Source organism: Rana temporaria, chromosome 4, assembly GCF_905171775.1.
Source record: "Rana temporaria chromosome 4, aRanTem1.1, whole genome shotgun sequence".
Classification (NCBI taxonomy): Eukaryota; Metazoa; Chordata; class Amphibia; order Anura; family Ranidae; genus Rana; species Rana temporaria.
Genome location: NC_053492.1, coordinates 460,905,176 through 460,931,276, shown reverse-complemented (window position 1 = coordinate 460,931,276; position 26,101 = coordinate 460,905,176). Strand labels below are relative to the sequence as shown.

General features: G+C 44.9%; 1 protein-coding gene across 6 annotated transcripts in view; it reads left to right on the top strand.

Annotated features, from left to right (window-relative positions):
• CCDC88A (coiled-coil domain containing 88A) overlaps window positions 1–26,101 on the top strand; it is a 317,092-nt gene that overhangs the window by 186,290 nt on the left and 104,701 nt on the right. For 5 of the 6 annotated variants that reach the window (XM_040351671.1, XM_040351670.1, XM_040351668.1 and 2 more), the window contains exons 17-19: window positions 11,826–11,967; window positions 14,937–15,113; window positions 19,598–19,759. In XM_040351671.1, the coding sequence (XP_040207605.1) occupies window positions 11,826–11,967; window positions 14,937–15,113; window positions 19,598–19,759 (481 nt within the window). The remainder of the gene's footprint in view (window positions 1–11,825; window positions 11,968–14,936; window positions 15,114–19,597; window positions 19,760–26,101) is intronic. The other variant, XM_040351667.1, reaches the window with a different exon arrangement.

Below are 26,101 nucleotides of genomic sequence, written 5' to 3'. Positions count from 1 at the left end.
GAACCCTAACTCCTACAGCGCCCCCTTGTGGTTAACTACCAAACTGCAACTGTCATTTTCACAATAAACAATGCAATTTAAATGCATTTTTTGCTGTGAAAATGACAATGGTCCCAAAAATGTGTCAAAATTGTCCAAAGTGTCCGCCATAATGTCGCAGTCACGAAAAAAATCGCTGATCGCCGCCATTAGTAGTAAAAAAAAAAAATAAGAAAACTATCCCCTATTTTGTAAACGCTATAAATTTTGCGCAAACCAATCGATAAACGCTTATTGCGATTTTTTTTTTACCAAAAATAGGTAGAAGAATACGTATCGGCCTAAACTGAGAAAAAAAAATTATATATGTTTTTGGGGGATATTTATTATAGCAAAAAGTAAAAAATATTGCATTTTTTTCAAAATTGTCGCTCTATTTTTGTTTATAGCGCAAAAAATAAAAACCGCAGAGGTGATCAAATACCACCAAAATAAAGCTCTATTTGTGGGGAAAAAGGACGCCAATTTTGTTTGGGAGACACGTCGCACGACCGCGCAATTGTCTGTTAAAGCGACGCAGTGCCGAATTGTAAAAACCCCTTGGGTCATTTAGCGGCATATTGGTCCGGTCCTTAAGTGGTTAACTCTTTGGTAATTGAATGAAGGTTTCTCAAAACAATAATTTTCTAACTAAATTCTACAAGTGAAGGCCAGCTTTTTACCGGCATCTCCAACGCATGCTAGAGTATGGAACAGAGCTACAGCTCTACATGAAGCCACATACAAGACGGCCTTGCTTCATGACCTTTTTGAGTCATACCGGGTATATGGCATTATTTGCATTCGGTTAATGAGATTAGTCATTGTTCTTGTGGGAAGCCATAAGGGAATTCTGAACGGAGTCGCAGACCGGCAGACTCCATCCGTATAAATGTATTTACCCAACAAGCCATGGCTCAGTCTCTTTGAAGAGCAGTACTGCCCCAAGGACACATCTACAGGTTATCACTCATACAGGCCCCCTAGCCAGCCCACCATTCACACAGCAGAAGTTGGACAGAATACAGTCTTTGTTTAAAAAGAAAGGTGAAACGTAATGAAAGGGACGTGTTGTGAAAGCTTTGAACAGCATTTAAATCAAATGCTGCCAGAGAAGTATGCAATGAACAGCTGTTGGCTGGTGGGTAATTATTTGATCCCCGTCAGAATTCACACATTTTATTATCTCGGTTATGGAAGGATCATTTGATAATTTAGGAAAAGGAGCAATAATACAAGCTTGAACCTGGTAGACATCAGACATAAAACAAACCTCACACAATACAACTGAATGGACATCGATCACAGGATCGATCACAGGTCTACGGGCAGAATGCATTCATTCTAGAAAGTCTCTAGCTCCAATTCCAGGAAAGATTTAAGCGGGCAGGGTAGATTTTTTATAATTGTTTTGCCATCAAATTGGCAGTGTTTGAGATGAAAGTGTGGTTTGATATGTCCAATTTTTCAATATATAGAAGCATTTTAAGATCTTTTTTCACTATTGGGAGTGATGGTGGCGTAGGGACCTTCTAGGATTTTAGGATATTTTTTTTTTATTATTCTTTCTCTTTTATATTTTTTCTTTTATTTTATTCCCATTTTATATCTTATTTTATTATACTTTATCATACCCTTAATTACTCAGTTAGAATGGGTTTTTGACAAGGAATCTATAGCAGAATGACAGCCGGGCGGTGGTTCAGTTATCCTGACTGGGCGTCATATGATGTCCAGCAGGATAGCATGCGCATTGCGGCGATCAGTGGTGCGGCGTTATCAGTCTAACACACCGATACACCGATCTTGGTAAAGAGCCTCCAACAGAGGCTCTTTACCATGTGATCAGCCGTGTCCAATCATGGCTGATCCTGATGTAAATAGGAAGAGCTGTTGATTGGCTTTTCCTCACTCGAGTCTGACAGACGCGAGTAGAGGAGAGCCAATCGGCTGCTCTCCTGACAGGGTTTGTGCTGATTGTTTATTGCCCGCCCAGGACCACCAGGATGCCCATCCCCAATACCTGCCAGTGCCTTCTATCGGTGCCGCATACCACTGCCCATCAGTGCTGTCTGTCAGTGCTCATAAGTGCCCATTAGTGTCGCCTGTCGGTGCCCATTAGTGTCGGCCAAAATCAGAACAAAAACTGACGCGTTTCGCACTGTATCTCAGTGCTTATTCATAGCTATGAATAAGCACTGAGATACAGTGCGAAACGTGTCAGGTTTTTGTTCTGATTTTGGCCTTGGCATGTAATTTTGTGACCAATTTTTATTAAAGGAACAAGTTTTTTGGAGTGCGGCTGTCCCAGCCCTTTCTTTTATTCAAATTTGCATAAAAACCGCAGAGATGATCAAATACCACCAATTGAAAGCTCTATTTGTGGGGAAAAAATGATAAAAATTCTGTTTGGGTACAGTGTAGCATGACCGCGCAATTGTCATTTAAACGGTGACAGCGCTGAAAATTGGCTTGGGCAGGAAGGGGGTGTAAGTGCCTGGTATTGAAGTGATTAACAATTACTATTATGTTGAGTACAAATTATTAATATTAGATGAACGGCACATACCGTATTTACCATCCTTCCAATATAAGCTTTATTTGACACATTCTGTATGATAACGTCTTGTTTATACAAATTACCCAGAAAACAATAAAAATTATGGAAAGAAAAAAAAATGTCAGTGTTCTTCTGAGATACAGCTTGCTCTGGGGTTGTCTGCACACTCCATGAATAAATATGCACACTCCGCTAAAAGGATCAGATCTGTTTATGAATCAATTGTTCCTATGAACAGCTGTTCAGCAGTCCTCCTGTTTTGCATCCGACAGGAGGACATGCGATATCGCAGAGCGCACAAGTGTGAACCGGAACGTAGCGTCTTTGAGCATTATTCTAGTATTTTTTTCACGCACTTTTATGCACGACTTTTTTTTTGCCTTAGCTTTTATTTCTTTTTTTTTTTATTATTCTTAATTTATTTTTAGGGTAAGGGGTTAGAGTAAAAAGGTAGGGTTAGGATTAGGGGCTATTTATTTTTTGTTAGGGTACTACTACTCCCAACACTAAATAAATAATTGTTAATAATAGATTTTTTTTGGTTTGGGTGTTTATTAATAATTTTTTTTTTTTTTTTTTTTTTTTTTAATAAACATTTTTATTAAAGATTTTCAGCAATACAGCAAAATCCTTGACATAGGTACATTGATCACATAACAAGTTAAGACTTAACAGGGTCCTACAGTAACAATTACATATAAAGGCTCATGTATATGAGTATATCATATAAAACAGGTCAATGAAATACCGTTCAAACACGGATCATAGTCCAAGAGCAAGTGTCAAAATGTAAACCATAAATGCCATACCAACCAAGGAATTCGAGACCTCTTAATTCCCATTCTATATTTGTGAAAGAAGCTCCCCTCTGCCCTCCCCACCCCTGATCGGGGACAATCTGTGGGGAGCGCAGAGAGGAGAGTGGTGGGGGTCAAGGTAAAATAGATCTGGCCCACAGCAATCAAGCCAAAAAGAAAGAAAGGGGGGGCAGAGAGGGGAACAGCGAAGAATAGGCCTGCCCGGGCTATCTATGTCCTAACCCATCCCACCCCCTGAGAAGAGCGAGGCCGGATTTGATGTCCAAAGGGGGGTGAACATCCCTGTGTGGGAAAGAGGGGGAGGGGGGATTGAGGCAGATGGGGAGGACACATGAGTGGAGGGGTATCTGATTGTTAGATCGTCAAGTAAATCTGATATCTGGTGTTATGCTAAGGTTTTCTAAGGCACTGAGAGGTATTTATGTAGGGGGGTTTCTATACAGAGTCCAACATGCCCATGTTTGTCTGTATTTCTCGTGTGTGTCCTTGGATTGATGGATAAGACGCTCCATTTCTTCTACCCTGTCAACACGTGAATGCCATTCTTCAATTGTTGGAATAGTTTTAGATTTCCAGTAGATGGGGATGCATTGGGTGGCAGCATTTATTAAGTGAAGAATTAGTGATCTTCGGTATTGTACTCTTGGTATGGGGGTGTGATGTAGCAGAAATTGCGCTGGAGTAAGGCTTATTAGTATTGTCGTAATTTGTGTGATACGTTCATGCACCTCCCTCCAAAACTGGGCTAATAGAGGGCATTCCCACCAGATATGGAAAGATGAGCCTTCCGCCCCATCACACCTCCAGCAAGAAGGGGAAACTGCTGGAAAGATTTTGTGAAGCTTATCTGGTGTTCGATACCACCTGGTGCACAGTTTATATCGGTTTTCTTGTGCGGAAACATTAACAGTTCCTTTATGTGTGTGTTCCCATATAGTGTTCCAGTCTTCGTCAGATAGAGACATGGAGAGATCCTTGTCCCAGGCTGAGCGAGTGTTTGAAGAAGGAGGCGATTTTGGCATTAGTAATGAATGTAACGTGGAAATCAGATGGCGCTTTGGTTCTCCCGCCATGCATATTTGTTCTAAGGGAGAGAGATCTCTACACCATTTCGGATGTGACTGAGTGGGACCTAAAAAATGTTTAATTTGGAGATATTTAAATATAGACATGTTCACCTGAGGGAATGCTTTTATTAGTTCTGGATAGGATAATAAATCGCCATTGTGGAAGAATTGGTACGCTCTAATGGCTTGGGAGTTGGGACCCGTCACTGGGTTTTTGTAGGTTATATTTGGTATGAAATCGGGATTGTGCGATAGAGGTGTCAACGGTCCTGGGGATGGAGTTAATTTCGGGGTTCGACATATCGTCTTAAGATTCTGGAGTGTGGGACCTATTAAAGGGTGATTAAGGCATTCTGTGGGGATCGAGCGCTGATCTATCCATGGCAAATGGGTAATCGGGAAGGAGAGGAATGCATTTTCCAAGGTAATCCAGTCCTTATTTCCAATGTGGAGATGCCAATCTACGAGTCTAGTAAGCAAACAAGATTTGTGGTATAGGGCTAGATCAGGTATACCCAGGCCCCCCTTGTGCTTTGGTTGAGACAGTCTATCCCAACTCAGTCTGGGTGCCTGGCCAGCCCACAGAAATACTCTACAGTGTCTTTTGAACGTTGTAAAGAAGGCCTGTGGGATCATGATTGGGACCGCTTGGAGAAGATATAAGATTCTTGGAAGGATATTCATCGTAAGGATTGCTGATCTACCAAACCACGAAAATCTGCCATTGTTCCAGTCCACTAGGTCTGTTTTGATAGTTGAGAGAATTGGTAGGAAGTTTAATGAGAATAACTTACTTAGGTCTTTGGGGATTTTAACGCCCAGGTATGTGATATATTCAGGCTCCCATTTGAATGGAAAGTTTTGTTTACAAAGGTCCACTACTGGGGTTGGAAGAGAAATGTTAAGAGCTAGCGATTTGTCGAAGTTAATTTGTAAATTAGCCAAAATGTTAAACAATTTAAAGTCCTTCAAGAGATTGGGGATTGTAGTTATTGGATCCGAAAGGAATAGCAGGACATCATCTGCGTAAGCCGCTGTCTTGTATTGCTTTCCCCGGATCTCAATACCCTTGATTGCGTCGTTCGCCCTAAGTTTTCTAAGAAGGGGTTCCATCGTAAGAATGAAGATGAGGGGGGATAGGGGACAACCCTGACGGGTTCCATTGGCTATGGAGAAGGCGTCCGACAGGTGGCCGTTTACCCTGACCCGGGCCGTGGGACCAGAGTACAGCAGTTGGATCATCTGGGTAAGACGTGGTGGAAGTCCCATTTTAGTCAGGACCGCCTGCAAGAAGTCCCAGGCCACTCTGTCGAACGCCTTCTCGGCATCCAACGACAGAAAAAAACCAGTGTTCTTTGTGGAGGACAGCCAGTGATGAATGTTGAGAGCTTTTATAGTGTTGTCCCTGGCCTCTCTGCCAGGGACAAAGCCAACTTGATCAGTTGTGATAAATTTAGGGATCAGTGGGAGGATACGGTTGGAGAGTATTTTGGCGTACAACTTGATATCGACGTTTAATAGCGAAATCGGTCTATAATTGGTGACAAGCGTAACATCTTTGCCAGCTTTGGGAATCAGGGAGATATGGGCCTCTAACAAGTCTTTTGTGTGTGAAGGGGAGTCCAGAAGGGTATTAAAGGTAGAGAGAAAATGGGGGGATAGTGTGTCAGAGAATGTCTTGTAGTAGCTAAGTGGCAGACCGTCTGGGCCAGGACTTTTCCCCGGTTTAAGTTGGCTTATTGCTAATGTGATTTCATCCGCAGTGATTGGGGAACCTAGGTCGGCAATATCGTCAGGGGCGGTATGTGTTGGGCAAAATTCTGACAGAAAATCCTCTATCAAGGTCTTCCTATCAGGAGCTGTTTCTTGTTGACGGGAGTTCTGTAGATTATATAACCCAGAAAAATATCTGACAAATTGATCTGCTATTCCGTTGTTAGTAACTATGGATTCCCCGGAAATGGCCGTGACATTGTTAATGGTATGGGATGCCTTTTTTTTTTGTAAGGCCGCTGCCAAAAGTTTACCCGACTTATTCCCATATTCATAGAAAAGTTTATTTGTCAGTGTATGTTTACGGGCAAGTCTTTTTTTGATTTCACCAAGGAGTTCTTCACGGGCTTTAACTAGCTCGTCGTGTGTTTGGGTAGCTAATGTTTGTTTGTGTGTTAGTTCCAGGGCCTTAATTTTTTCTGATAGCTCTAAAATGTGCGCTTTCCGTACCTTGGCTCTCTTGGCCATTATTGAGATGAAGTGTCCTCGAACCACGCACTTATGGGCGGCCCAGGCCAAAGGGGCGGACGTGTCTTCAGTTAAATTTTCCGAGAAATAATTGGAGAGGACCTTAGATGTGTCCGAGGTGTGATTGTTGTCTAACAAGATAGAGTCATCCAGTCTCCAAATGGGTGATCTGGGACGATTCGTAGGGATCGATAGTAAAATGGTGATCGGGTGATGATCTGACAGTAGCATTGGGTCGATAGTGGCGTTTACTAGGGCGGTAAGATCGTTTTGTGAGAGGAAAAGGTGGTCTATCCGTGAATATTTTTTATGCAGTGGTGAGAAGTATGTGAAATCCTTCACGTTTGGGTGGAGTGTTCTCCAAGTGTCGTGAAGGGACAAAGTGGAGAGGGTGGATTTAATAGCTTTCAGCGCACTACATTTTAGACAGGTGGAGCCATTGGATGTGTCTAGATCTGGTTGCAGGGGAACATTAAAGTCCCCACCTAAAATGAGGGTACCTCTTTGGAAAGATGTAAGTTGGTAAAGGGTCGAACGGAAGAAGGGAACTTGTTTTGTGTTGGGGGCATAAATATTCGCTATTGTGTACATCACATTGTGTATGGTACCCCGCAGGAATATGTATCGTCCCTGAGGGTCCCTCTGGGTATCTAGAATTTCAAAAGGACAGTGTCGCGAAATTAATACCGATACTCCCTTGGATCTTGCCTCATTATTAGGGGCGTGAAACACTAGTGGGAAGTTCCTGTCAGTTAATTTAGGTATTGTATCTGCACGAAAATGTGTCTCTTGGAGGAAAGCTATGTGTACTTTTTCTTTTTGTAGTAAGAAAAGTAAACGCGACCGTTTTTCGGGGGTGTTCAATCCCCTAATATTCAGGGAGTATATTTTAATGTGACTTAAAGGTCCCGCTCTCTGTGCAGGGGGTAAGGGGGGTGATATCGGGATCATATCTGCAATGTACTAGATCTGATGGGAAAATGAAGGGAACTATGTTAGGCACGGGGCAGGATGGAAAGTATACAGGCCTCAAGTGAGGTCTACAAAGGCAAGTGCAGTGTTGGTAGAGCGGGCCAGGCGACCTGTGAGTTCTAGATACCGATTAAGTGGTGAAGGTCATTCCACTCACTTTCTATATACAAAGAACAATCGGAAAATTACAGTGGATGCCAGACCCCCAGGAACCTACCACAATCCCCAGAGGGCCAGCACACCACTGTTGCGGGGTTAGCCAAGCCAGCCGAGGAAAAAGAAACACTATTATTGAAGCGTAACCTGAAAGTTTCTAGCAAAGTTATTAAAGTTATTAAGCAAACAAATAAATGTAACCAATAGTAGCCAAGCCACCTCAGAGTGGATTCAGACTGAGAGGAGACAGGGAGTACATTAAAGATGTACTAGGTACCAATTTTGTTGGTGACTAAAAGTAGATCACAATCACCTATTTAAATTTGAACCGTGAGGGGTTTCTCAGTGTGAATCTCATTCTGATCAATACAACAACTTTTTCTTATCACCTAAGAAAGTGTAATAAAGAGAGACCGTTTCACAATTAGAATATACTAAATAATCGCTATTAACAGTAATAATAATCAATTTTGAGACTACCACATGACCGAGCCTATTCTGCAGTCTCCTTTCTGGGAGAAATGACAGTGGTGTGGATCTGTTGCGAACATACCCGGTCAAGATAGTTTACCTGTTACCTCTGACACTCCAGGATCTCGAGGGGCCAGTAACAACATAGAAGGGAGGAGAGGTGCCAGAGAGGCCCTGGGTCTCTGTTTAACCCAAAGTGAGAACCTTACTGTATTCGGTTTTGGGTTTAAAGTGAGTTGCCAAAGTCACACTACCCCGGTGGAGTGAAGGACAAAATGACACTAACACTAGAGGACGAGATGGCAGTACAATGTCCTTTGGTTGAAGAACATCCTAAGTGTCCTTAGTGGAATTTCTGGGGTCAAGATGTGTCCACTGTTAATTCCAGAGGGAAGATTATGCAGATAGGCCCCGTAGCACCAGTCCATGTGAAACAAAAATAGCATCGTGACCCAAGTGCGCAGGAGAGAGGTATCTCTCGGTATCAAAAACTTAGATGGGGGATGAACTTGGTTGAGCCACGGGGAAAACTTTCCCATTAAGAACTCAGGAGGAAGGGGTAGAACGGAACACATCAACTAGCTATTGATAAAGCTTTCAAGGGCCGTTGGATGATTTGAATCAATGTCAAGTCTATTACTCGTTATGGTCTCTTCTGGCCCTCCTGGCCTCCGGTGGGGTCATTTGGTCTTGTTCTCTTCTTACTTCTGAGGAGTTCTGAGGGGTTCTTGAGTTAGAGGGAGATCTCATCCTGCGAAACCTGGTGGTTTGGGTGTCCATGGGTGTTTCAGGTGGTTTTCCTCTTCTCCCAACTGACCGGCGGTAGGGTGCGTACCAATCAGGCACTGAAATTGGTGGCAGGCCTAGTGTTTCACAGAACCTGGGCAGGTCTTCTGGCACTCTCAAAGAAGCATTGCGACCTTGGTTCGAGGCTGCCAAACAGAAGGGGAATTTCCATTTATACCTAATGTCTTTTGACCGCAACACATCCAACAACGGTTTAAGATCGCGCCTATGTTGCAGGGTGATTCCTGAAAGGTCTTGGTATAGTTGGACCGGGGTTTCACCGCAGTACAGTCTCTGACCTCTGGCCCTACTCAGGATTTCTTCTTTTAGTTTGAAATTAGTCATACAGCATATTATGTCCCTAGGGGGATCTGTATCTCTACCCCTTGGGCGTAGGGCACGGTGTATTCTCTCAAAGTCGATGAAGGTTTGAGGGGGTTTACCTAAAATCGAATTGAATAGGGCGGTGACTTCTTTTTGGATTTGATCTCCCTCAATTACCTCAGGCATTCCTCTCACGCGAAGATTCCGGCGTCGGCCTCTGTTGTCTAAATCTTCCAGTTGTCGATTAACTTCCCTTAGCTGGAGGGTATGGTCATCTATCTTTCTGGTGGATTTTTGTAGAATTACTTCGTGTTCATCCGTTATCTGTTCAGTAGCAGACACCCTGTCGGCAAGAGAGCGCAGGTCTATGCGGAGTTCTGCTATTGCTGCGGCCAGAGTATCCTTGATGTCTGCCGCTACTGCTCTTAAGTCCAATATATTGATCTGTTGCATTCCCGCACTCCCGGTGCCTGCCATAGCCCCTGTCATTTGAGAGGTTATCTCTGGTTCTGGAGCTGTCAGCACAATTTCTGTGGGAGATTGTGAGGATGTTTGGGAAGTATTCTGGGTACGACCCCGGCGGGTAGGTGCCATGCTACCTTGGGAATTGCGATGTTGATCCGTAGTACTATGTCCTGCTACTCCAGTGTGTTCTCTGGGAGACCGGGACCGAGATGCCGAGGAGTGGCGTGATGAGGTTCCCATAATCACCGGTACCCGGGAGGAGAAGGAAAACGACTACAGAAATATCTTCCTTCTTTTTGAGCAGTCTGTGCTTTATTATACTGCAGTTTCTCCTCAGGGTATGCTGTAATGAGGTATAATGCTACTCAGCAGTGAGGATAGTGGGTTTACTCAGGAGTAATTGTCGGCTACCACTGGGTGATCCAAGCTAGCAGTCGGGTAGGAGTTCTGACTGACTTTGCGGTTTTATTCAGCGTTCAAGCACAAAATGGCCTATAACACTTGATGTTCCTCCCCTGCCTTCCTTTCAGAGTAGTTGGTGGGATAGTAGGGGTTCAGCAAGCCCGGGCGTAGAACAGAAAGGGGTCTCCTGGATGAACTGTATGACCCAGTATATAGGGTAGGGGCCGGTATTACAGACCGCCAGGCACTCTATCCAGGGGGGGGTAATATCTTGGTCGTGTCCCCAAAAACGTTCAGGCCCCAGTTCCAGGGATGCTGTGGTGTGGGTCAGTCAGGGGTGTCAGGTGTACTCCACAGAGGCATCCACAGGGAGGACCAAGATGGCCGCCGACCCCGGGTCTATTTGTTCAGTTCAGGGGCTTCCAGGTGAGTATTACCTGGTGCTGGTGGTGTCCTCGGGCTGTACAATCCCCGATCCGGGAGGTGATAGTGTGTACCGGAGCAGGGGCGAGCTAGATACTCGGCTGGGCGCCTTCACTGAGGGGACCAAGATGGCCGCCGCGTCAGACTGGAAGCCGAGTGCGCGGCCCCTCAGGGAATCCGTGAGGTAACTTGCTGTGGTTCGGAGGTGCCCCCCTAGGCTGCGCGGACCCCGGTTCAGATAAGGGAGGGATGTTAGAGAGCGCTGGGGGTCAGTTGGAACCGGGCGGCTCCGACGCCGGAGGGATCAAAATGGCCGCGGCTCCGTGACTAGGCCGAAGCCGCGGTCTTTCCTGAAACGCGTCCCCCGGTCTGGGAAATTCGTCCACGGCAGCCGCACAAAGCACTTACTTTTGTGCAGTGTGTATTCCGACCGTAGGCAGAGGGGTTCTGTCAGGCTCGCAGGTTGTTTTCCTGGCACTTTAGAGGCAGAAAGCTGTCGTTAAAGCCAATGTGCTTTCTGAGGCGACAGGAGCTTAGAAATTAGGCGTCCATACTCTCCGCTGGCCTGGCCACGCCCCTATTAATAATTTAATATTCTTTAAGGATAGGGGTTAATTAAATTTTTTATGTATTATTGCAGTTAATTTAATTTTATTTATGTTTTTTAGTTATTTGTGTATTTATTTTACATTTATTTATTCATATATATTACCACTATTTACATTTTTAAAATTTTAAGCAGAAAATCACGCAAAAATGCGTGACAAAATGGACATAACCGCACGAGTGGCACATTACCATTTATTTCTATAAGAATAAAAAACGCGCCAAAAACTTTCAAATCTGCCTGATTCGAGCTACAAAAAAAAAAGCTCCAGAACTTTTTTGAGCTTCAGGTGACTTTGAGAGGAGATGTGGTGTTGGTTGATGATTTTTTTTTTCTCCTACAGCGTTATGGCGCGCCAAGCGCCAAAACGCTGAGGTGTGAATGGGGCCTTATGGTAGTTGGAAGGTCAGTAATTATTTTACTACAGTAAGACTTTCAAAATTAGAGGTGAGCTGTCATTTTTTTTTATGGTTTTAATCATTCGAAGCAGGTAATGATGATTATTTTTCTCACAGCAGATATAAGCTTTTGGAGTCCAGATTAGAATCCACGTTGAAGAAGTCTCTAGAAATAAAGGAGGAAAAAATTGCCTCGCTTGAAGCCCGATTAGAAGAATCGACTAATTTCAATCAACAGCTACGCCAAGAACTAAAAACTGTGAGTTATTTTTATACTGTAGAGATTAATTTCTCCTGGCTGCTACTCTTCGAGAAGGCTACACTGAGCTGCATGAATGGAGGCTCCTGCTAAGATGATCTCCAACTTCACAAGTGGTGTAGTGGTTAGCACTTTCACTTAGCAGCAAAAGGGTCGTTGGTTCAAATCCCGACCACGACACCATCTGTTTGCATGTTCTCCCTGTGTCTGCGTGGGTTTCCTCCGGGTACTCCGGTTTCCTCCCACACTCCAAAGGCATGCAGGTAGGTTAATTGAATCCTGGCCAAATTGGCCCAGTATATAAGTATATATGTGTGTACGACTGTGTGTCCCAAGCGTGTTGAGATCCTACGGGGTAAATGACCGCACCAGCTGCAAAAAGCGCCTAGAGGCTATTCAGTTTGCATGTGTAGCGCCAGGGCCGCTGATAGGGGTGGACCACCAGTCCTCCTGTAGGGGGCCCGGGCTCACAGGGGGGCCCAAACATCAGAGGGAATCAGTGTGGTTGGATGGAGGGGCAATTACAGGATGCCCTATGTGACTCTCTGCAGCAGCTGAAAAACAGTTTCTCTCCCTCCCACCGACTTTCAGCTGCTGCAGGGAGAGACACAGACACAGCTTCCGGCTTCCCTGTCCCATTAAAAAAATAACAAATTGTAACCCTGTATTGTTTTAATCCCTTGTAAAATTGAATACAATTCTTGGGGGGAAAAAATGTAAAAAAAAAAAATGTTTTAAAAAACTGTAAAATATTTTTTACAATATATAAAATGTTTTTGTTTAAAAATGTAAAAAAATATTTAAAAAACGGCTAATTTACACAGCTTCTCTGTTATCTTTGTGTGCGCTAAGAATGATTTTAGTATATTTTAAGTGAAAATCTTGTTTTGATATAGGGGGGCCCTGCCAGGTAGGCTGTACGGGGCCCCGTGATTTCTAACAGCAGCCCTGTGTAGCGCTATACAAGTCATTCATTCATTCACAAGTGTTGTATGTGAACCGTAATGTGCCACCCAATTTCTGATATCCGTTGTCACTGGGACAGGAAGGACAGGGAAAGGTGGACACAACTGCAAATACCCAACAGGGTCTGTTTGTAAAAGAAGACAGTGACTTCATTGATGGCCCAGATAACATTTTATTTGCCATAGTAGTCCTTTAAAAAGACAGCCAACATATTTAGGGGATTCCAAGGAAAAGAAGGTCTAGGCAAAAAGTTTGGAGATCCTGCTAAACCAGTAACAGGAGCTGACTTTATCAAAACTATGAATTCAGGATATTGTATAAACAAAAGTGAGTACACCCCTCACATTTTTGTAAATCTTTTCTTCTATCTTTTCATGTGACAACACTGAAGAAATGACACTTTGCTACAATGTAAAGTAGTGAGTGTATAACTTGTATAACAGTGTATATATTTTAACCCCTCAAAATAACTCAACACACAGCCAATAATGTCTAAACCGCTGGCAAAGTGAGTACACCTCTAAGTGAAAATGTCCAAACTGGGCACAAAGTGTCAATATTTTGTGTGGCCACCATTATTTTCCAGCACTGCCTTAACCCTCTTGGGCATGGAGTTCACCAGAGCTTCACAGGTTGTCACTGGAGTCCTCTTCCACTCCTCCATGACGACATCACAGAGTTGGTGGATGTTAGAGACCTTGCGCTCCTCCACCTTCCATTTGAGGAGTCCCACAGATGCGCAATAGGGTTTAGTTCTGGAGACATGCTTGGCCAGTCCATCACCTTAAGACCCCATTCACACCTGAGCGTTTTGTAGCTTAAAGCCTGAAGCTACAAAACGCTGGAGGGAAAAAAATCTATTATTCTCTATGGAGATGGTTTACATCTCCACTCCAAAATGCCTGAAGCCAGAAGCTCTAAAACGCCTGAAGCTTAAACAAATTCTGGGACTTTTTTATTTTTTTTTGGCAGATTTGGGAATTTTTCTGCTTTTTACATTGGTGACATTTTGACCTGTACAAAATCGCACCAAAAACACGTTAAACGCGGTAAAAAAACACAGCCAAAATCGCAGTAAAATTGCGCGACTTTCTGCCTGAAAACGCTATGCTCAGGTGTGAATGGGGCCTTACCCTCCGCTTCAGCCCTCAAGGGCCACCAACAGTTTTCTCAGCACTCCATCTTCCACCCAACTCCCCTGCCAGCATGACTTATCCATATTCTAAAGCCTCAAGGTTTTTCACCTTAATGCATTTTATGCATTAAGGTAAAAAAAAAAATTTGTGTGCAGCAGCGCCCAACTCCCCCCCCCCCTTTTTTCTTACCTGAGCCTGATCCACTCCAGCAATGTGCACAGGCACAGTGGCTGCAGATGCTGTCTCTCTCCTCATTGGACAGATTAATAGAAAATTTAATCCTGTGACACGGGAGTGGGGGGATGGGGCCGAGTTCCATTGTCTGTGTCAATTGACCCAGAAGCGGGACTCAGGAGCGAGCCTGCATGGGTGCCCCCAGGGAAAGTTGCTTTCTGTGGGGGCACCTGATAAAGAGAAGGGGCCTGGAGTAGAAGATTGGGGCTGCTCTGTGCAAAATGATTACACAGAGCAGGTAAGTATAGACATGGTTGTTATTTTATTTATTATTTTAAATTAAAGGTTTACAAACACTTTAAGGGCTGGCTCATCCACCATGCCAGGACCACTGCCTGGAGATTGGCAAAGCTCCCCTAAGTATGCAGATCAACCCTCCTGGCCAACGCCCTCCAGCTTCTGGGAATTTCTCCAAACGTCCAGAACCAGGGTGAGGCACCAGAGACCTGCCTGTATGAGACATCCAGCCTGACCTGTAGTAAACTCATGACCCAACCAAGTCTTGATTCAAGACTCATTTTACCATGTGCCAATAAATTTGCCTTGACTAATCTAGAAGCACACTAGAGGGTACTACATGTGTTTATAATAATATCTATTACATTTTTATATTACATATCTAATTTTGCATAGGTGAAGAAGAATTATGAAGCTCTTAAGCAGCGACAAGAGGAGGAGAAATTGACGCAGAGCTACGCTCCTAAGCATGGAGAGGACAGTGTGCCCATCGCTAAATGGGAGCGGGAGAGCCAGGAGACCACGAGGGAGTTGCTGAAGATCAAAGATCGCTTGATAGAAGTGGAGAGAAATGTAAGCCAGCTATTGGACAAATTAAATTAACCTATACTGGGACATCTAGCATTTTGAGTGGTGATCAGAAGTGGGAGCTTACAAGTTTTTGACTATAGTTTCCCTTCATATATGACACGTAATGCACTAAAACTTACATTACTGAGAAAAGGTCAGCATTTCCCACCATTATCTTTCTCACTTGAGCCTCGTTCACAAAAGCACTTGGGTCTGTATACCATGAACAAGCCATTTATTTCCTTGTCAAAGTATTTTATTGAATGAATATGATAATCCAAGTACAAATCTTGTGTTATACATCTTGTAATAAGTTATCCAACATACAACAGGTTTGAAAAAAAAAACTTCATGGTCCACTATATATGTACAGATAAGTAAATTATATAAACTCAACAAGCCATTTATTTCAACCTGTGTAGACTACAGGTGCTGCCTGCAGGCAGGCCATTGAAGTCTATTAGGACACAGTGACTGCACAGGCACAGCTGCTCATAAGCTACTCCGAATGCACACTGCCATCTTCATGCAGCTGCTGTGCCCTATAAGATTTCGATGGGCTTGCTTGTCTGCAGCACCTGGAGTCTAGACATGCTGCAAAAAAATAGCCCTTTCACAGTATACGAGGACGTATGTAAGAAGGGGTAGGCCGATGGTCCTTCATGTCGTCCATGTTTCCCTTTCTTCTTGGGTGCCAAGCAAGGGTCGCATGAGAGGTTTCCCCTCGGGGTGGGTTCTTGGACTACACAGGGCATTAAACCGTGCCACTAACCTTGGCGCAGGATAATACTTCACCCGAAGGCATGCTCACCAAAGACTGTGGACCAGGCAGGAGCCACAGTTATGTGAAAGTCAAACATTAAGGTGGTCTCCCAAGTCCATGATGAGCCACATGTGTGCAGTACCTAAGATAAGGAGGACCTTGGGTCCCGCTGAGCGCATAGCGTGGACCTCATGCGTGCTCCCACTTAACACTTTTCCTTCTATACCAACTGACCAGGCATACATCTACTAAACACTAGTCCACTCCCAGTGATGAACCGCTAGAGAGGGCATCCAAGCACTGAAACCCCACACACATACACTATCGGAGAGCATGTCGCCTATCGGGTACCACGCCAACGACTGGGTGTTGCTTCTCCTCATAGTAATTCTTGAACCTTTACTGTAGTGTTGTTGCAAATATCGCACATGTCTTGTTAATCTCCCTTCCCGCGAAAAAGTTTTATCCCTATTGTGGGGTCACCAGTACGGTATTTGTAAATTGTAATCATATCCCCTCTCAAGCGTCTCTTCTCCAGAGAGAATAAGTTCAGTGCTTGCAACCTTTCCTCATAACTAATATCCTCCAGACCCTTTGTTTGCTTTGTTGCTCCTCTTTGTACTCGCTCCTTTTCCAGTACAACCTTCCTGAGGACTGGTGCCCAGAACTGGACAAGCCTACTCCAGGTGCGGCCGGACCAGAGTCTTGTAGAGTTTTAACACACATGTGAGGTATCACCGCGATTGGTAGAGCGAGAGCAATAATTCTAGCCCTAGACCTCCTCTGTAACTCAAAACATGCAACCTGTAGATTTTTTTAAACGTCGCCTATGAAGATTTTAAAGGGTAAAGGTTTGTCGGCATTCCACGAGCGGACGCAATTTTGAAGCGTGACATGTTGGGTATCAATTTACTTGGCGTAACATTATCTTTCATAATATTAAAAAAAATGGGGATAACTTTACTGTTGTCTTATTTTTTAATTAAAAAAAGTGTAATTTTTTCCCAAAAAAGTGCACTTGTAAGACCGCTGCGCAAATACGGCTTGGCAGAAAGTATTGCAACGATCGCCATTTTATTCTCTAGGGTGTTAGGATAAAAAAATATATATAATGTTTGGGGGTTCTAATTAGAGGGAAGAAGATGGCAGTGAAAATAGTGAAAAATGACATTAGAATTGCTGTTTAACTTGTAATGCTTAACTTGTAATACCAACGGCCACCACCAGATGGCGCCAGCTTACACATCTGGTGGTAATAACTTGTAATACCAACGGCTCACCACCAGATGGCTCACAAAAAAAAAAAAAAACATTTCTAGTCGCCATGGCGACCTGGCGCCCAGGATTTGTCGAGCCCTGCCATAAGTGATTACAACCTTGTCTATAGAAGAATCAACCAATGCGGTTGCAGCTATAACCAATGAAATTATCAATAGGTACCTAAACGACCTTAACATACAGGGCTATACAATGTAATACTGACATAAAAGCACACACACAGGTTGGACTTTTTTTCAACCTCATCATTTATGTGACTATATTTATAACGTATAACAACATTTCAGTCCTAACGGAACCCAACTGTGGCTGCCCCAAGTTAAAGCGTTACCTTTATTCTGTTCGATTCAGCTCACTTCCGGGTCTTGTTCCCTACGGGAGTGGGCGTATCTCTCCCCGACGCTGGGACCTGTCCGCAGTGTCTCCTGGGAGTTATGAGTCATGATTTCCAGGAGACGATATACAGCACTAATCTTCGGAATCTCGCGTGATTTCCCTCGTCAGGTGACTCGACAAGCGGGTCATGTGACGAGGGCGGATCCAAATTCGCCATTTTAAATGAGGGAATACAGTAGAAATTCCCATTACACACCTTTGAGCTCCTGCTGCTCGCCGCCAACACGGCGCATGTGCAAAATACTGCGGTGAATGCTGGGAATACTAGCATCATCTGCTTCCCGGAAGTCTTTGCTTGTGGGCTTCACAATGCCCACAAGCAATATGGAAAAGTCCTGGCTGATTTTTTATAAGTTTATATTTCGGACAGATAAAGTTTGGATGAGTGTCAAAGTGAGTGTATTTAATTTATCTGTAACCCTATTACATGCACACCAAAAGCAAAAAACGAGAAAGTGCGGCATCTCCGCTTTAAAGTCTCTTAGTGGAAAGTCCAAACTTGGCGGTGCTCCAACAAGGACAAACCTGCTCATACGTCAAATGTTTTTTTTTTTTAAATTGTCCGTCTTTTTTTGGTGACCAAATACCACCACCTATTTGTGGTATAAAAAAAAAGAAGACGTTCATTTTGTTTGGCTACAGCATTGCACGACTGCGCAATTGTCAGTTAAAGCGACGCAGTGCCATATCGCAAAAAATGGCCTGGTCATTAAGGGGTCAAATCCTGAGTGGTTAACCACTTGCCGCCCGCCAATGACATATTGACGTCGGCAAAGTGGTTGTAGAATCCTGACTGGACGTCATATGACGTCCTCAGGATTCTCAGCCGCTGCGCGCCCCCGGGGGCGCGCATCGCGGCGATCGTTGTTGCGGGGTGTCAGTCTGACACCCCGCAACACCGATCTCGGTAAAGAGTCTCTCACCGAGACTCTTTACCACATGATCAGCCGTGTCCAACCACGGCTGATCACGATGTAAACAGGAAGAGCCGTTGACGGCTTTTCCTCTCTCGCGTCTCACAGACGCGAGTAGAGGAGAGCCGATCGGCGGCTCTCCTGACAAGGGGGTTCGCGCTGATTGTTTATCAGCGCAGCCCCCCCTCCGGTTGCCCCCCTCGGACCACCAGGGAAGGGCAAACTGTAAAAAAAAGCCCCCCCCCCCCAAAAAAAAACATAAAAAATAAAAAAAACATAAAAAGATGACAATCAGTGCCCACAAATGGGCACTGACTGGCAACATAGGTGCCGCCCCACAGTGTCCATCAGTGCCACCCCACAGTGTCCATCAGTGCCACCCCACAGTGCCCATCCATGCCCAGTGCCCACCTATCAGTGCCCATCTGTGCCACCCATGAGTGCCCATCAGTGCCACCCATGAGTGCCCATCAGTGCCGCCCATGAGTGCCCATCAGTGCCGCCCATCAGTGCCCATCAGTGCCGCCCATCAGTGCCGCCCATGAGTGCCCATCAGTGCCGCCCATGAGTGCCCATCAGTGCCGCCCATGAGTGCCCATCAGTGCCGCCTATGTGTGCCCATCAGTGCCGCATACCAGCGCCGCCAATCAGTGCCACCTTATCTGTGCCCATCAGTACTACCTCATCGATGTCCATCAGTGCCATCTCATCAGTGCCGCCATATCAGTGCCCGTAATTGAAAGAGAAAACTTACTTATTTACAAAAAAATTAACAGAAAAAAATAAAAACGTAATTTTTTTTCAAAATTTTCAGTCTTTTTTTAGTTGTTGCACAAACAAAAAAAATCGCAGAGGTGATCGAATACCACCAAAAGAAAGCTCTATTTGTGGGGAAAAAAGGACGCCAATTTTGTTTGGGTACAGTGTAGCATGACTGCGCAATTGCCATTCAAAGTGCGACAGTGCTGAAAGCTGAAAATTGGCTTGGGCGGGAAGGTGCGTAAGTGCCCGGTATGGAAGTGGTTAATCATGTATGTAAAACGGGGTGCTTGCATTGCACAGGTACACATGGTAGTATATTGTGAGCGCACATCTTATCTGATCGTTAACATGGCCTCATTTCTGTTTTTCTTCAGAATGCTACTCTGCAGGCAGAAAAGCAAGCGCTGAAAACTCAGCTGAAACAACTGGAAAATCAGAATGACAACTTACAAGCACAAATTGTGACTCTTCAGAAACAAACCGTTTCACTGCAGGAGCAAAACACAACTCTACAGACACAGAACGCCAAACTGCAGGTAACGCAAAATGAAAGAAAGCCTAAGCAACCTTATCACCTGGAAATATAGCTTTGAAATATTATTTGTTTCAATTCCAAAGCAAAATCTTAGTGGGGTCCACATTTCGAATCACAGGCAGGACACTATCTGCGTTCTCCCTAAACCTGTGTGGGTTTCCTCCGGGTATTTTGGTTTCCTCCTACACTCCAAAGTTGTGCTGGTTGGCTCCTGTCTGCATTGGCCTTGGTATGTGTATGTCCTGAGGGCAAGGACTGATATGAATTTACTGTAGTGTAATGGTGTCAGCCAAATGATCAGACCAGTGGTGATATGCATTCTATTTTACTAAACAATGAAGGTCAACATAACATTGCATAGGGGAAACAGGAACAAAAGAAATGAGAACAATTCTACAATTAGCCACTAGATGGCAGTAGAGTTCCTGAGTTCAGTTCAACTTCTGAAACAGAAAAGATGTCTCACATGTCCACCTTATGAAGAAAAGCTAATGGCTGGGTGTATCCACAGCTGGCACAGGCTTCACACTGGCACTGCTGTTGTCTTTAGTCAGGAGGTTCTGGTGGCTTAAGATAGGGCCACCCCACTGCATGGACAGCCCCTCCACATGGGGTCCTCAAGAGCTCAGGGGGGCCAGGAACCCAGAGGATTAAAGGGACTTGCACCTGACCGTGGATAAAGGGGCACTCTGCCACAGTACAATATACAGCGGGTAAAATAAGTATTGAAGACGTCACCATTTTTCTAGCTTAATATATTTCTAAAGGTGTTATTGACATGAAATGTTCACACCATGGCCCGGATTCAGCATAGCTTGCGCGATATTTGCGGGGGAGCAGGGCAACGATTTTGCCCTGCTCCCCCGCAAATATTTTGCGCTGCCCTCGATTCACGGGAATCATTTAAATTGGGCACGCTCCCGCGCCGAGCGTACAGCGCATGCTCCATCGGGAAACTTTCCCGACGTGCATTGCGGCAAACGACGTCGCAAGGACGTCATTTGCTTCAAAGTGAATGTGAATGGCGTCCAGCGCCATTCACGAAGCACTTACGCAAATGCCGTGAAATTCAAATTTCACGGCGTGGGAAGGCCGGCTATACTTTAGCATTGGCTGCCCCTGCTATTAGAAAGGGCAGCCTTGCGCTAAAGTAGCTGTACGGAAACTCCGTACCTGGCTTGCGCGGGGCCCGCGCAAGATTGTGAATCAGTGGTAGTATGCAATTTGCATACTACACGCTGATACACAATGGGAGCGGCCCCCGCAAGAATGCAGCCTAAAATCTGCGAGGCATAAGAGCCTTATGCCGCGCAGATTTTAGGCTGCAGCCGGTGTAACGAGGTTCCTGAATCAGGAGCACTCGTTACACCGGAGCAAGTAAGCAATTGCGCCGTGTAACCTATGGTTACACGGGCGCAATTGCTTTCTGAATCTGGGCCCATGTCGGTAACAACCCATGCAATCCTTACATACAAAGACTCAAGTGGCGGCTGGTGGTATACCAGCCCCACACTTACCCCATCTAGGTTGTGGGCAGCGCTTCCCCTACGTCTTCTCCTCCTCAGCATCACAGCCCCTTCCGCTATGCATCTCCTCTTCCTAGGCACAGGCCCGGATTTCCCACAAGGCCACCGAGCCAGGCCTCGGGGTGGCAGGGCACCGAGGGGCGGCAGCGGCATGGAGTCCCCCGACGGCCGGAAAATACAGTTAAGGGCGGTAAGTTGCTTTTTAGCAGGACTAGAAACAAGTGATTGCGGCGATGTCGCCGAAATCACTTGTAACATGTGTGCTGCCGTCCGTCCTCCCCTCTCCCCCCCACATACCTCTTTCTGCTGGCTCTGTCTTCAGGACTCCGTCCTCCCCCAGGCCGCCGAGTCTGTCTCCTGTCCCTGCCGCCGATGTACACAGTGAGAGGGGTGAGCTGTGCTCTTCCCATCACAGCTGTGACAGGAGTTCTAGCACAGTGCTAGGACTCCTGTTTTGGAGGTGACAGGGTCAATAAAGAGAATCTGTCACCTCCAATTGCTATCACACAGGGAATTGCTTTCTCCTGTGTGATAGCAATAAAGTTAAGTGAAAAAAACATTTATTAAAAAAATATATAAAAAAATAAGAAATTATAATTAAATTAATAAAATAAAAAAAGTAATTAAAAAGTAAAGAATAAGAAAATTATACAAAAAGAAAAAAAGTAAAAGACAAGCTACAAATAAATAAAACAATATTTGAAGTAACCGTGCCACCCCTGCTATCCGGTTGTCATTCTCTGTTGATTTGGGGGGGTCGGTTGGTGGGGAAGGGGTACATTGCGGAACCTGGCCTTGGGGCGGCAGGGAGAGCAAATCCGGCCCTGCCTAGGCGGCCAATAGGATCACTTTACTTCTCCTCTCGGCCAATCAGGTGCATCTCCTCCTAGGCGGCCAATAGGATCTAGGATCGCTTCTCCTCTCGGCCAATCAGGTGACAGGTCTCAGGACCTGCTTCCTGATTGGCCGGGAGGAGAATCAGGGAGACCATAGCGAATATCAATTTGCTATTGTCACACAACTAGATGGGCTCAGGGCGCAGTGCTCTGTGCCCCAAGCCCACCCTTTTTTTAAGCCAATTAGATCCTCAGGCTTTAATCATGTGCTTCTAATATAAAAAAAAAAAACATTGGAATCCATGCGTCCGGCGCCCTGCATGTAGATTAGGGGACGGTCCGAGCTGAAAGAAACCAAATAAGTTCAGAAATTGTTGTGTAATAAAATAGAATGACACAGGGGGAAAAGTATTTTATAGTTGAAGAAAGAGAGGTGCAAAAAGGCATGGAAAGCCAAGACAGCAGCTGAAATCTACAGCATCAGTAATTGGAAAGCAACCCTGCCCATTGTAAGTGCAAATGAATATCTGCTGGTTCGGTGTAAACTGATAGCCAATAAAAAGGTGTCACACAAATAATATCTCATAATTGCAACCTTATTGTTGGCAGTCACCGTATTTCTGCCCAGGCAGTCTCCATTAAATGACATGTGGTAGTGAGTTTTTTTTTTGCCGTCTTAAAATAATACAGACCCATTGTTGGGTACAATTAGTGCATTTAGGAAAAGATCACATATGTCTGGCATGCTCCCAGATAGACTAGTAGAGTTAATGAAAACCAGTCTGGCTTTAGTTTTTACTAGACCTAATTTTGAGCACATTTTTTAGTTTTCTGTGGCATTGTTTGGGCACTAGGTGGTAATATTGCTTTGGCAGTTGGCACAGCAGGACTAAGGCCTATGGGAGGAACACAGCTTAGGAGCAATTGTTAAGACTCCATTGCAGATTATTTTGGATCTGCTGAAAAGAACTTAACCACTTGCTTACTGGGCACATAAACCCCCTTCGTGCCCAGGCGAAATTTCAGCTTCCGGCACTGCGTCGCTTTAACTGACATTTGCGCGGTCGTGCGACGTGGCTCCCAAACAAAATTGACGTCCTTTTTTTCCCACAAATAGAGCTTTATTTTGGTGGTATTTGATCACCTCTGCGGTTTTTATTATTTGCGCTATAAACAAAAAGAGTGACAATTTAAAATATATATATATATATATATATTTTACTTGTTTCTATAATAAATATCCCAATTTTTTTTAAATAAAACTATTTTTTTTCTCAGTTAAGGCCGATACGTATTTTTCGACGTATTTTTGTATTAAAAAAAAAAATCGCAATAAGCGACTGGTTTGCGCAAAAGTTATAGCGCCTACAAAATGGGGAACAGAATTATGATTTTTTTTTATTATTTTTTTTTTTTTACTAGTAATGGCGGCGATCTGCGATTTTTATTGGGACTGCGATATTGCGGCGGACGTATCGGACACTTTTGACACACATTTGGGACCATTCACATTTATACAGCGATCAGTGCTATAAAAATGCACTAATTACTGTATAAATGTGACTGGCAGGGAAGGGGTTAACACTAGGGGGTGAGGAAGGGGTTAAATGTGTATCCTGGGTGTGTTCTAACTGTGTGGGGGAAGGGGACTGACTGGAGGAGGTGACCGATGCTGTGTCCCTATGTACAAGGGACACAGATCGGTCTCCTCTCCTCTGACAGCACGTGGAGCTCTGTGTTTACACACACAGCTCCACGTCCCTGCTGTGTTCCCGACGATCGCGTGTACCCGGCGGACATCGCGGCCGCCAGGTACACGCATCGGCTTCCCAGCGATGCGCCGGGACAGTGTTTACCCGCTGCGCGCCACCCAGTGGCGCGCGCGGGTAATGCTTTTAAAAAGACGTCCAAAGACGTCCACCCGGCACTTGAGAGCCGCACTGTTGACGTCTTTTGTCAATAGCGCGGGTCTCAAGTGGTTAGAGAGGAACTGCAGTCTGTTGACATAATTTGTAATAAAAACATCTTTCCCATTCTGGGGCTTCCCTCCAACTACTTTACATATTATTTTATATATACTGTGATTCTGTACTTGCCACATATGCTGCAGAAATCTTCACATTTTAACTGTGGGCAGCAGAAGCTGCTGCCTGTTCACGTCCTGGATTTACACTGACAGAGACACACCTCCAGCTCTGCAGCTCTCATTGGTCCTCTGACTCATCCCCCCTCCCTTCCTGGCAAACTCACCAGAGAGAGAGAGCTGTGTATGATGTCATAAGCCTAGGCTTTTTACCAGACAAGGAACAGGAAGTGGGCTGTATAAGGTATTTACTGGCAGAGAAGAAATTGCTATTCAAAGTTAAAACGACAAGAAGGGCAGAAGATTTAATAGATGGAAAGTTGAAAAAAATGACTGAAGGTCCACTTTAAAGCATTTGTTACCCCAAGATTTTATATTCCTGATATGAGCCTGCTTTACCGTGTATTTGTATGAGAAAGTCTCCTGTTCTCTTTGTATTGCTTCCTTTGTGTGAAATCCCCTGGTGTTCCTGCCAGTCCCTTTCCTATTAAAAACTGACCACACTGAGCAGGATAACATTTAGTCAGTTATCTAGCTGTGCTGGAAACTCAATGTACCGTATTTATCGGCGTATACCGCTCACTTTTTTGCCCTGAAAATCAGGGCAAAATCGTGGGTGCACGGTATACGCCGATACCCGCTTTCCCGCGCCGAGTTTGAATACTGCGCCGACATATATCCCGAGCGCAGTACACTCGGGTATAGTCGGGCAGTCTCGGCTTCTTCCGCGCTCACGTCCTGGACGTACAGGACGTCAGCGCGAGAGTTGCCGAGCCTGCCCGACAATACACAAATGTACTGCGCTCTGTATATGTCGGCGCAGTATTCAAACTCGGCGTGGGAAACGAGCGGGGTGGACGCGAGGACGCCGCAGAAGGACGCCGGACCCGACGAAGAGGACACCCGAAGCCCGCAGACGGACCCTGGACCCGACAAAGAGGACACCCGAAGCCGCATGCGGACGCCGGACCCGACGAGGCCGCCGCGCAAGACACCAAAACTGTAAGTACAAAAAAAACTTTTTTTCCACAGGATTCGGGTAACTTTAGGGGTGCGCGGTATACGCGGGAGCGCGTTATACCGCAATAAATACGGTACTCTCCTCCAATGATCAGACTTGTCCTGACACGCCCCCACTGCACAGCCATTCACTGGGAAGCTGAGTGTACTGCTGCTTCTCCTCCCCCCAGCTCTTATGCAGCTGAGAACAGAGGGAAGGTGATCACTTATAAAAAAGGGGAAAAAAGAATTTGTAATGCTTTTTTATATCTGTACAAAAATGTTTTGCTTTTCATTTCTATTTTAAACTGGGTTGTTTTACAAGGTGAGGGTTTAAAATCACTTTAAATATGTTTACATGGTAAAGGACGAAGTTGTGGGATTGGTTCCATAGATGTTGCTGACCATTGATGTCATTGGTCCTGTAAAGAGAGCGCTGCAGAAGATGCATTGGGGAATCATGGGAATGGACAGGGAACAAGTTTAAATAGGAGTTCTGTGCAGTGCCGGGTCAAGGCCATCTAGAGTCCATTGCAAACATAGGGAAAGGGAAGTAGAGTGCACACCGCTCCAAGGCTGTCTGCAAATTAAAGATCTCTTGATGCTACTGTGGCAACAATACTGGGTGCCTTCCGAGGTCTCCAACCTGGAAAATCCATGCAACAAAGAGAAAAAGCGCCACATCCAGAAATGAAGAAAAATGTGTTGGTTTATTGTATAGTCAAAGGTTCAAAAAACATGACACATGAGGGATCCACACTGTTCGGCAGACGCGTTTCACACAAAGTGCTTAATCAGCAATGATTATGCACTTTGTGTGAAACGCGTCTACTGAACAGTGTGGAATTTCCTTCTTCATCTCTGGTAGTGTCGCTTTTTCTCTTTTGTTTCAGGGCAAA